Source organism: Megalobrama amblycephala, linkage group LG3 (genome assembly GCF_018812025.1).
Source record: "Megalobrama amblycephala isolate DHTTF-2021 linkage group LG3, ASM1881202v1, whole genome shotgun sequence".
Classification (NCBI taxonomy): domain Eukaryota; kingdom Metazoa; phylum Chordata; class Actinopteri; order Cypriniformes; family Xenocyprididae; genus Megalobrama; species Megalobrama amblycephala.
In genome coordinates this window covers 46,243,124-46,254,786 of record NC_063046.1, presented here as the reverse complement: position 1 = coordinate 46,254,786, position 11,663 = coordinate 46,243,124, and the positions used below count along the sequence as shown (strand labels likewise).

Genomic DNA, 11,663 nt, shown 5'->3' with positions numbered 1-11,663 from the left:
TGATTGAAGGTCTTATGGGTGTGTGGAATGACATGGGGAGTAAATAATGACAGAATTATCATTTTTGGGCAAACTAAACCTTTAAGGATTCAAACGAAATGATTCTCAAAGCATTCATATTCACTCGAGAGTTAAAATAATCAAATGAAGGAGTGATGAACTTGTGAAACGTTTATTTCATGTCAAAAAAAAAAAAAAAAAATGTGAAAAAGTATGCCAGGACAAACATTTTAGTGATGTGTTTCAACTGAAACTACTAAATATTAGTTTCAACCAATTAAATGAATCAAATTGCACCAACGAATCGATTCGCTAATGGGTGGTTAACTGTAGCTACACTCGTAAACCTGTGACTGTCATTTAGTCTGGGCCAATTTACCCACAAAAAAGCTCAAAATATTAAGGTAAAAATGCATTAAACATAACAACAACACATTATTAGACTTATTATTAGATATTAGGCTAAAGGCTGTCATCATTATTTGACCCAATTACCTATTTTGATTCATGGCTCCTTTGATCATAAAGTTAAACATTTACTTTTGCTGTGATTTTGTTTTTAAAATAAATTCAGTTTCCTTTTTGATATTTTACAATCTTTTTAAATTTGATTTAACAATTCAAATTTATAAATTATTTATAGCCTATTTATAAATCAAAAGTTGTTTTAATTATATGATTCAGTGTGGCTGGCTGCCAAGTGCCAAAAGAAAAAACAAAATGGCTCATTAATGATTCAGTTCATCTTCTCATTCCTGGTTAAGCTCTTCTGTGTGTGTGTGTGTGTGTGTGTGTGTGTGTGTGTGTGTGTGTGTATAGATGTTTTGAATGATGTGGCATATACAGTTTTAGAGAACTCGCCCTTATGAACTTGATTGCGAAGTAAAATTTAACTTCTGGTTAGAGCACTTTCTTTTACTTGAGTGCCGAGGCATTGGGACCCTTTGCACATACTGAATCTGATGATTAAGGCATGCTTTCTTTAAAACTAAACCACAAAATGTACTATTGTAGCCTTCATTCATAGATGTTTCACCACAGAGTCTGAATGCAGAATCTTAAAACAATTTTATTTCCCAAAGACATGTCAACTGTAGTGTGTTAGCTGACATCAGGATGTTTCAAAAGCAGTTCACTGTGCAACCCAATACAAATAACATCAAATAATAACATTTCAAACAAAGTGTAAACAGATATCAATGCAAAGAGCTGACAATCTCTAAAACAACCAGTCACTCAAAAATAACCATCACACACACACACACACACACTTTAAGGGAGAAATTATGCTTATTCACTGCTGAGAGTATCTGCTTCTGCATTCTGTACCATTCATGGATGAAAGATTATGTTATATAGGCCTAATTATAATCCCCAAAAATATTTTTTTTAATTCAGATATTTTAAAACAAAATGCTAACACACAAAGTGCATGTGCGCACTCTCTTTGACCAATTCTATGCATTTTATAAGTCATGTGATATTAAAGTAGGGTTCTTAAAATAGAATAGACAACCCCTTTAACAGTATTTGGAGAGGGGTCATAAAATATGGAGAAATTTTGTGCAAAATGTTGTCTGTGTTGTTGGCATGTATTTATTTAGGTTAGTGAAACATTTGAATTGCATAACAGAACAGAACAATATCTCCATGTAACAGAGCAGTGTCTTTTAAAATTGCCTAATCCTTCTTTCAAACTCTGCAAACTTATATTCTACCTAGCTTTGATATGAGATATCTTAAAATCACTGTGCAGCAACTGACTTGTACACACAAGTTAAACAATGAAGTAAATAACACTGCAAAGGCCACATGTATATTATTTTTACTGAAAACATAAAACAAGAAGTCTTAACAGGACACTTTTGACCAACTGTCTATTTAAATTTTTCAAACTAAATATTCGGAGACTAAAATGTCTCTAAAAGTTAACAACTCTTAATTCACCCGAAATGAGCATTCATGCTGCTCGAACTTTTCAACATGAGGACTGAAGATTCATCTAGTCACAGTCTCCTTGTCATTTATTGTAATCTGGTCCACACACACCTCAATAGTCCATCAGCACAGTGTTTAAAGAGATGGTCCTGTATAAAAGCAGGTAAAAATCATCCCTCACTGTAACACACACTTCTCCTTCCGACTTCCATACTTCCTGCGCCTCATTTCTAGACCTCTCTCCAATCTCTCATCCTCTTCAAGAGCCCTTGAGGATGACAACAGAGAAAGAGTAAAAAAAGGAGAGAAAAAGAAAGAATGAGTTGGTGGTTGCCCATGCAAAAGTAGTGTCACGTTGCAAAGGTGCTGCTATGCTGCTATTCAAATGTTTGAGGTTGGATAATTTTTTTTTTTTAAAGGGGTCCTTGTTCATGATTTCACTTTTTTAACTTTAGCTAGTGTGTAATGTTGTTGTTTGAACATAAACAACATCTGCAAAGTTACGACGCTCAAAGTTCAATGCAAAGGGAGATATTTTCTTTTACAGAAATCGCGTTTTAAGGACTACAACAAATAGCTGGTAGGGACTAAAACAAGCATCTTCCTGTGTTGGTGACCTCACAAACCCCAAAATTGACATAAACCCTGCCCTCGAGAACATGCAACAAAGGGGGTGAGGCCATGTTGGGCTGCTTTAGAGAAGAGGAAGAGTTGTTGTAGTAGAGTGTTGTTACCATGCCGTCATTTTACGCCGGACTGCTTCACAAACGAGGGTCAATTCAATGCTGTAATTGCACGAAAAATGAACATGACGGCACATGCTAGTCGATGAGTTGAATCAACTTCACAGCGACTACATAAATTTATCCACTAACCATTCCGAAAAATCCAGATGCATTCTAAAATGTGTAACATCTTCTTGAGTCTCTACATCAGTGTCCGACTCCGGTTTGAACAATGTAAGGCTGAACATCATTACTGACAATCGTCATTTTGGCTGTGTGAGATTCTCCAGCTTTGTTGTTGTTGAGCAACTGAAGTATGAGCTGTTAAAGCTCCACCCTATTTTGGAAAGGGGGCCAGGAGCAGCAGCTCATTTGCATTTAATGGGACACACACAAAAATGGCATGTTTTTTCTCACACCCAAATAGGGGCAAATTTGACAAGGTATAATAAATGATCTGTGGGGTATTTTGAGCTGAAACTTCACAGACACATTTTGGGGACATCAGAGACTTATATTACATCTTATTTAAAATATCTAGCTTTCATCAGACAGCCTTCTGTATTCAAGTTACAAAGAAGGTGTAAACTGGCGTGGCGTCAGTTAAGCTTCTTCCGTAAGTTGAACAGGGAAGGTGAAGGACGTAGATGAGACAAATGCATCACTTCGCTTCAGAAGGCCTTTATTAACCCCCCGGACCACAAGTTTATGATGGATGGATGTGGATGGAGGCACTTTCTTTAGCTCATACTCATTGGTCCCGTTCACTGCCATTATAAAGCTTGGATGTTTCAGGATGTTTATTAATATTTCTCTGATTGTGTCCATCAGAAAGAAGAAAGTCATATACACCTAGGATGGCTCGAGAGTGAGTAAAGCTTGGGGTAATTTTCATTTGAAAGTGAACTAATACTTTAAAATTCTGATATTCTGGCTGTCTTACATAGAAAAGTCGTAGACCAGGAATCCACAAAAAGTACAGAGTATATCTTGTGAATGAACCTCACCCTCTCTCTTTGGCATCAATGTCATGCACAAGCTCGTCCCTCTGGTTGACTAAAGAAACCAGCTCCTGCAACAACAGCTGCTCTCTGGTTTTATGAGCCTGGGTTTTCTTCCATTCTTTAAAAGTAAGACAAAAAAATATAATAGTATAGCAATGAAGATAGCAAGATTTCATCATGCATCTGATAAAACTACTTGATGAGAGGCAAAACATCTTTACTATTTAAAAACACATGCAGATGCTCCTAAACATATGTGTATTGTGTACATTCTTAGAGATTTCTTAGAGATATAGTTCTCCATTTTCTGCACTTTCTGTTACTGGAATTCAGAGACATTGGGACCCTTTGCAACATACTGAATCAGATGATTACTGCATGCTTCCTTTAAAACGAAACCGCAAAATGTACTATTGTAGCCTACATACATAGATGTTTCGTACCTTCCACAGCCATTAGATCTTGCAGTTCTTTCTTCAGCAGCTCAAACCTCCTCTCCAAATCTTGCTCTTCTTGTCTGTCACACAGAAGGAATGATAATTAGCAAGGTGTCTTAAATCAGCCACTGTTCAAATAAAGGCCATCATCTAAATGAGTATAGTGGAACACAAAAAGTAACTGAAAATAAGTGTGAAAAGACATACAGTAACTGTAGATGGTCTTGTCTTCTGATCAAAGCATTCTTCTTGTTGACCAGGGTAAACCACTCCTGAATCAGTGTCTCTTCTTCTAGACGATCATCACCTGTAAGTGCATGATAGTTCTTGAACTTCATCAAGCCTCACAAATCAACTGCATTGTCATTTTCATTTTTAGCACACTGCATCATAATCTATGGCACAGCACAATTACTCTCCCTCACAATTACTATATCTCTAACCCTTATTGGGAAAATGTATTGATCACTGAAGGATCAACTATAGAAGTGGTCTGTGTGCAAAAACTTTGGTAAGACCAGGTCTGCTGCTAGGAACAATTTATGGGAACAAGAATAAACAGTGGAAAGTACCAAAAAATATTATTACATAAACATTTTAAACAAATAGAATAGTTGGGGACTTTCCACCAATAAACCTGGAACTTCTGACTCTGAGAGCTTTCTTTGGGACCAAGCAACTGAGGGAACCAAGGAACAACTGATTGGCCACAACAATCAGTTCGTGAAATATTACAAATTAAAACTTTAGCTACTGTAATCAATGACTTACCAGATTCCATAAGTCTTCTGAGTTTCCTCTCCACAGTGTCTGCTCTGCGATCTATCTGCTTCTGTTCAGCCTCCAGCGCCTGTATTTCACTGAGCACATACTGACTGATATCCTGCAAATGGACATAAACTTCATAAAGACACATGCAAATACTTAAACCCATGTATATGCATTTGCAGCCTTTCAAATATTGTTTTGGAGCTATCATGTACAAACCAAACGATGAAAGAAATTTAAATTTAGGCAATATTTCAACTGACGTTAACAAGTCACAAATAGAAAAACAATGAATGACCTGGTTGTCTCCTGCAGTTGCCGCTTCAACAATTTCTACGTATCCAATACAAACAAGACAGAAGAACATACATGCAATAGTCAACAACATTTTACAATACTTTACAACAAAAACAGACTTTTTTTTTTCATAATTTCTTACACTCTGCAGAAAACATGTTCAACAAAGGGTAACAATTTAACAATGTAAAAAAAAAGTCTTTCAATTTAAAGTCTTTGAAAGGTGTGTTTTGAATCAAATCTTACGTGACTCTGAACCTCCTCTCACTGCCTCGGTTTCTGCTTGGACTGATGCAGTCTGGGTAAAAACATTATAATGTACAGCAGCTCAGTAATATTTACTCTTTATACAGATTAACCAATTATATGATAATTGAAAAATATATATTATGCTATACATAATACAACCCAGTTCCAAAAACAATATCTCTCTCATGACACAACACGAATCACAGATTCACAAACATCAGTTAAACAGAGAGCACACTGTAAACACGGACCATCATAACACGCCTGCTGGGTCCTGAGCTTTATATAATGATCCTGAATACTGTACATGTTCTGTTGAAATGAATTTCATGAAAAATGCATTAAACTAGAGAGTACACAGACCATTAAAAAGTCTTATATCACACATCATATCCTTTTAGAGTCGTGACAGCTGTGTGATATTATTAAAAGGCACATTACAGAGAATACTTGCAATGGTTAGCTTTTGGCTTTCATGCATTATAATTATTATTAGTCATTTTGGGTAGCAAAGACCACACTATTAAATTTAAAGGTACACTATGTAACTTTTGGCCCACTAGCAGTTGAAAAAAAACAAAAAAACAAGCCGGCATGCAATTTTGGGGAAGAACATTGTTTTGGTTGTGCTTCAGCTCTATGGGACTGTGCGGATGAATGAATATGACCCTTCACAATAGATAATGCTTTACAATGAAATCTGTTAGAGAGCTATACATGGCAATTTATCTGTTCCATAAAATACCTTACTCAGCCGTTGAGTAAAAAAAAGCACTCAGCTTCACTTTTACAACATTTCAAATAGTCTAGGTTACTATTGTAACCCCCATTCCCTAAAGGAGGGAACGGAGACGTTACGTCGATACTGACGTAATGGGGTCTCGCTTGGAAGCCCAGTCACCTCCAAGTTGTACAAAACGAGCCAATGGGAATTGGCCAGTGAGACTGCCACACCCCCGGCATCCGGGTATAAATAGGACCGGCCTACTCACTTCCATTCATATTTTTCTGAGGAGCCAAGACAGGGCACCTGGCCATTCAGCGGTGACTCAGGGCTCCTCCTTCAGGGAACGGGGGTTACATTAGTACAATAGTAATTTGAAATGTTGTAAAAGCGAAACAGTGCTTTTTTTTACTCAACAGCTGAGGTTACAATAGTAATCTAGACGTTCCCATTCAGTCAGTTACGTTCGACGTTATGTCGATACTGACGTAATGGGGTCCAAATGGAAAGCGCCATAGCAACTGAGCCACGTTACGAGTGTTAGGGAAGCAGATGCTGGGAAGCCGAGACCACACCCTGCCCGAAGGGAGGTAACGTGTGGAAGACACATATGGACTGACCCGAGGGGCAGTAACGCATATGGAAGATCTCTGACGTAGGTCCTATCTTCCGGGAGGAACTCTAGCACTCAGAGACAGGGCAGAGCAAAGCCGCCCAGGGAAAGACACGAGTTTACCATCAGTGAAACCGGGATTACCCGAGGGGAATCACATCATATGGGCATCTAGCCCAGTACAAGGGCTGACCAACCGGGCATGCACACAAGTACTGGATCTGGCGCCGGACGCCTCCACCACGTCTGGCTGCCACAGGATGTAGGAGGAACTCTACAGGATTCACCATGTGGGGAACTGAACTGAGGAGTGGGAAAAGTGCTCGCATTCCCTCATCCGAGGGAAATGGCACAAGTAAGCAAACACCCGTGGCTATCTACGTGTAGACAGCACAAGGGTGGACACCGGGTCCACTCTGAGATTATAATATCTCGCAAATGTGTTTGGTGTTGCCCAGCCTGCAGCTCTGCAGATGTCTGCTACAGAGGCACCGTGCACCACCGCCCAGGATGAGGCAACACCCCGAGTGCAGTGAGCTCGCATCCCGAGGGGGCACGGCTCGCCTTGGGACTGGTACGCCAAGGTGATGGCATCCACTATCCAGTGGGTCAACCTCTGTTTGGAGACAGCCTTTCCCTTCTGCTTACCTCCAAAGCAAACAAAGAGCTGCTCAGAGCTTCTGAAGCTCTGCGTGTGGTCCACGTAAACGTGCAGGGCACGAACGGGACACAGCAATGCTAGGGCTGGGTCTGCCTCCTTCAGGGGCAGCGCTTGCAAGTTCACCACCTGGTCCCGGAAGGGAGTGGTGGGAACTTTGGGCACATATCCAAGCCGGGGTCTCAAGATAACGTGAGAGGAAGCTGGCCCAAATTCTAGGCACAATTCGCTGACGAAAATGTATGCAGGTCCCCAACCCTCTAAGGGCTAACCTGATGATCAGATCGTGCTTTCCTAGTGACCTGCCACCGACCAGATCGTTCCACCAATGGCGGAACAGTAGTAAAATTCTCCACCCGGCCCTCCTCCGGGGGAAGGGGTGGTGCGTACACCAGCTCCTGAGAAAGAGCTGTTCCCTGAAACTCCGGGTCACCCATCCCAGGGCCACCTCGCTAACCATTTAGGTTTAGTGGGGACCTGGGGACAGACTGCATCACCTTTCTGCAGAGGGCTTGGCCTCACGGCTGAGCCGGGGCAGAGCACTGCTCGCAGGGGGATGTTCTTGGCGAGAAGCAGACTGGACCACAGTGGCAGAATGTCTGCTTCTGCACTGTCGGGAACTGCTGTGCAATCCCCGCCAGTGTCGCCAAAGAGATCACCTTGTGAGACAGGAGCTTCAAGAAAGCGCACTTTGTTGACATTTCGCATCTCAGCAAGGTTTAGCCAGAGATGGCGTTCCTGGACCACCAAGGTGGACATCTTCTGCCTGACGGCCTGTGCTGCGATTTCTCTTGCCCGGAGGGCAAGGTCAGTCAGCATGCGTGGGTCCTGCATCAACCCCCGGCTCAGAACTCAGAACTTGTGTGTTGCCTTGGCCAGCAGGATGACCATAGCAGGAGGCAGTCTGTTCAGCAGCACTGTGAGGCTTAACAGCTAGAACTGCCATCACCTCACAGGGACTGGATGGGAGACATAGGTGATTTCACCACGTGGCAGCACTCTGCGGGCACAAAGCACCGTAGTTGCACAGTCCACCTGAGGAACCCCCATGAAACCCCTGACCGCCCCAGAGACGAGGGTAGTGAGAGAGGAAAAACTTTGAACAGATTTTGGCACTAATGGCCCTCCATACTGCCAAAGCTCTTTGTGCACTTCCGGGAAGAAAGGCATGGGGGCGGGGCGAGGTGATCTTTTGCGTTGCGTTCCGAGCCCAGAACCAATCATCCAGCCACAATCGTTCAGAATGAGTCTGAGCATGCGGCGGCCTGGGAAAGCATGGCTGTCAACTCTGAATCCGATTCAGCATGAGCAAACACCGCTGAAGTGGGAAGCTCAGCTTCATCTTTCTCTCCAGAGAATGACAGCCCTCGCACCGATGCAGCTATCGACATCTGATCCTCATCCGGGGTGCCAAATGACGGCAGCAGGCAGCTCACCAGCACATGACGCACTGAGGAGCGGGAGATCCGCGGGGTTTACCCGGCAGAAGGCTCTTGAAACCAGGAAACGACCACATCCAGGAATGCACAGACAGAGAGGCATCTTTAAAAAGATGCTCGCTGCCATGCTTGCTCTTTTAGGGAAATACTCATAGCTGAAGCACCCACGGGTGAATGCTACCCTGTGTAAACAGCAAGCTGGATGCAAACACCGCTGGAATGCGCCATCACACCTGCAGAGAGATCCCTCGACGAGCTGCACGCAAAATAGCAATTAAAATTGCTGTTTTCAGAGTGTTCTCCTGATAGCAACTAAAATTGCTGTTATTTGCTCAGAAATTTACTCTCAATAGAGGTGAGAGAAATTTACTCTCAGTAGAGGTGAATTGGAAGAGCGATCACTGTACAACCGCTCCGCTCCAAAGCAAAAGTATGAATGGAAGTGAGTAGGCCGGTGCCATTTATACCCGGATGCCAGGAGGGTGGCCCGGCATGTAAATCTGGTCATTGGCTCATTTTATACCACTTGGAGGTGATTGGGCTCCCAAGTGAGACCCCATTATGTCAGTATCGACGTAATGTCGAACATGACTGACTGAATAGGAACCCACAGTTACCATGTCTGAAAAGCCAAGCCAATGTTGATTTTATTATGAGCTCTGTCGCGTCAACCTTTCTCGCTCGTTGGGTTAACTAACCCATGACACTCCCACACCATACACAAGTCAAAGGAGTTGGAGCAACTGTTCTCTATTTACAGATATGAGGAGACACACATGGGCGAGTGACATATGTACACAATTTAGGATTACCATAGTGAATCAGAGTGAGACAAAAACACATTTTGGAAAAAGGATTAATGATGTATTGTTAAATTTTGTTCATTTTGAACAAAAAAAAGGTTCTATAGTGTACCTTTAAATACAGTCTAACAATCAATATACACTAACAGTCAATATTTTGGAATAATTAAGATTTTATTGTTTTTTAAAGAAGTCTTTTATGCTCACCAAGGCTGCATTAAATCAGTAAAAAACAGTAATATTGTGAAATATTATTACAATTTAAAAGAAATGTTTTCTATTGTAATACATGTTCAAATGTAATTTATTCCAGTGAAAAGTCAGCATCATTACTGTAGTCTTCAGTGTCACATGATCATTCAGAAATCATTCTGATATACTGATTTGATGATCTCTTATCATGTGATGTTGAAGACTGGAGTAATGGCTGCTAAAAATGTAGCCTTTCCATCACAGGATTTAATTACACTTTAAAATATATTCAAAAATATATTCAAAAAATATTTAAAACATTTCTATTAAATTGTAATCATATTTCATAATATTAATGTTTTGTATTTTTAATCAAATAAATGCAGTGTTGGTGAGCATAAAAGCCTTAAAAAAAATAATTAATTTCATTATTTTGAAATCAGTTTAATTATGTATTTCAAACTTTTGACTGGTAGAGTATGTATTTAATGTTTTACCTCTGTACCGCTCTGCTGTTCGTGTGGTTCATGCTCATCCAGTGACTTCCCCTGCAGCTTTGATCTGCGCTTTCTTACAAGATCGGCATCCTTGACATGAGAAAAAGCCTTTGAGGAGTGAGTTCTAGGTGGTGCCACCGGAGGCTGAGCAGCTCCTGAATCTCCAGCCTGGCTCTGGCCCTGTGTTCGCTTCATTCTTGGAGGTGGCACCAAAGCACCAACCTTTCCTTCCCTTTCAGGGAAGCTTCCATTGGTCTCTAAAGTGATTCCGCTGCTCTGAAGCCTTTCGGCACAGTAGCGAGCAGCGGCTTCAGGATCAGCTTCCTCCCTCTTTTCACCAACAGCATAACTGGACTCACTGCTGTTCTTCTCGATCTGAATGACACTGAGCTCCTGGCCCATGAAACAGGTGCGGATCTGGTTAAGATACGTCATCACGATGAGCCTGTCGGGCACTGCCAGCAGCACCATGTCAGAGGGCTCTATCAGCCTGGAGATGCCCAGTTCAGCAAAGCCATCAAATGCCTATGAATAGAAGAATCTTTATTTTTACCATTTCCTAATCACAGGGGGAAAAAAGTAATTATCCAATATTAAAAGGGGTGGATCACCTTCTTGTTGTTGCGTTTAATGTCATACGGATCCAGCATTTCATAATTCCTAAAGACAAAATGACAAACAAATAACAAAATGTTGAATAAGACTAAGTTGATCAATTATACATAAACCATGTGACATTTATGAAATAAGCCTTCTTCCACATAAAAACAAACAAACAAAAAAAAACACCCACACTTTATCTGGGTGGAAGTGATGCAGGATGGCACAGAAAGCAAGGCCGTTTCTCCACGAAGTGCTGAAGTTTGTGATTCGCACACCCTTGTAACCTTGTGTGACCTTTTGGCACCATTCCAACAGAGACTGACTTGAATTCACCAAGGTCATAATCTGGATTTGAACAGAGAAAAAATTTATATCACAATGGTAAAAATCAACTTAATAAAAAAAGTAGCAGATCCAATAACCTCTATTTCATTGGTTGGCGTTGAGTGAGCTGTGGAACTTCCCTGAACATCCATGACATCTGCTGCAGCTCTTCGTTTATTACGAACAGGCACTGTGGGCTCAATATTGGCCTTTTCTGAAGCCTCCAGCTGATTGGCTGATGAGGAACTGGAAATGGAGACGTCTTCTGGGAAAGAGGCACTTAAACGTTTCTTCACACGAGGCATTGGAACAGGAAAACTCGAGGAATCTTCAGCTGCTTCTTTTCTAGATAGAAGAAACAAAAGAAATATTAAACAAATATTAAACTGCTG

At 41.3% G+C, this 11,663-nt stretch overlaps 1 protein-coding gene across 12 annotated transcripts in view; it reads right to left on the bottom strand.

Moving 5' to 3' along the window:
* Window positions 1-1,049: 1,049 nt before the first annotated feature.
* ehbp1l1a (EH domain binding protein 1-like 1a) overlaps window positions 1,050-11,663 on the bottom strand; it is a 46,972-nt gene continuing 36,358 nt past the window's right edge. For all 12 annotated transcript variants that reach the window (XM_048185675.1, XM_048185678.1, XM_048185677.1 and 9 more), the window contains 11 exons: window positions 11,370-11,616; window positions 11,138-11,292; window positions 10,956-11,004; window positions 10,345-10,869; window positions 5,416-5,467; window positions 5,171-5,205; window positions 4,876-4,987; window positions 4,312-4,411; window positions 4,111-4,184; window positions 3,671-3,785; window positions 1,050-2,206 (listed from right to left, as the gene is read on the bottom strand). In XM_048185675.1, coding sequence (XP_048041632.1) covers window positions 2,116-2,206; window positions 3,671-3,785; window positions 4,111-4,184; window positions 4,312-4,411; window positions 4,876-4,987; window positions 5,171-5,205; window positions 5,416-5,467; window positions 10,345-10,869; window positions 10,956-11,004; window positions 11,138-11,292; window positions 11,370-11,616 — 1,555 coding nt within the window. In that variant the 3' untranslated portion in view covers window positions 1,050-2,115. The remainder of the gene's footprint in view (window positions 2,207-3,670; window positions 3,786-4,110; window positions 4,185-4,311; window positions 4,412-4,875; window positions 4,988-5,170; window positions 5,206-5,415; window positions 5,468-10,344; window positions 10,870-10,955; window positions 11,005-11,137; window positions 11,293-11,369; window positions 11,617-11,663) is intronic.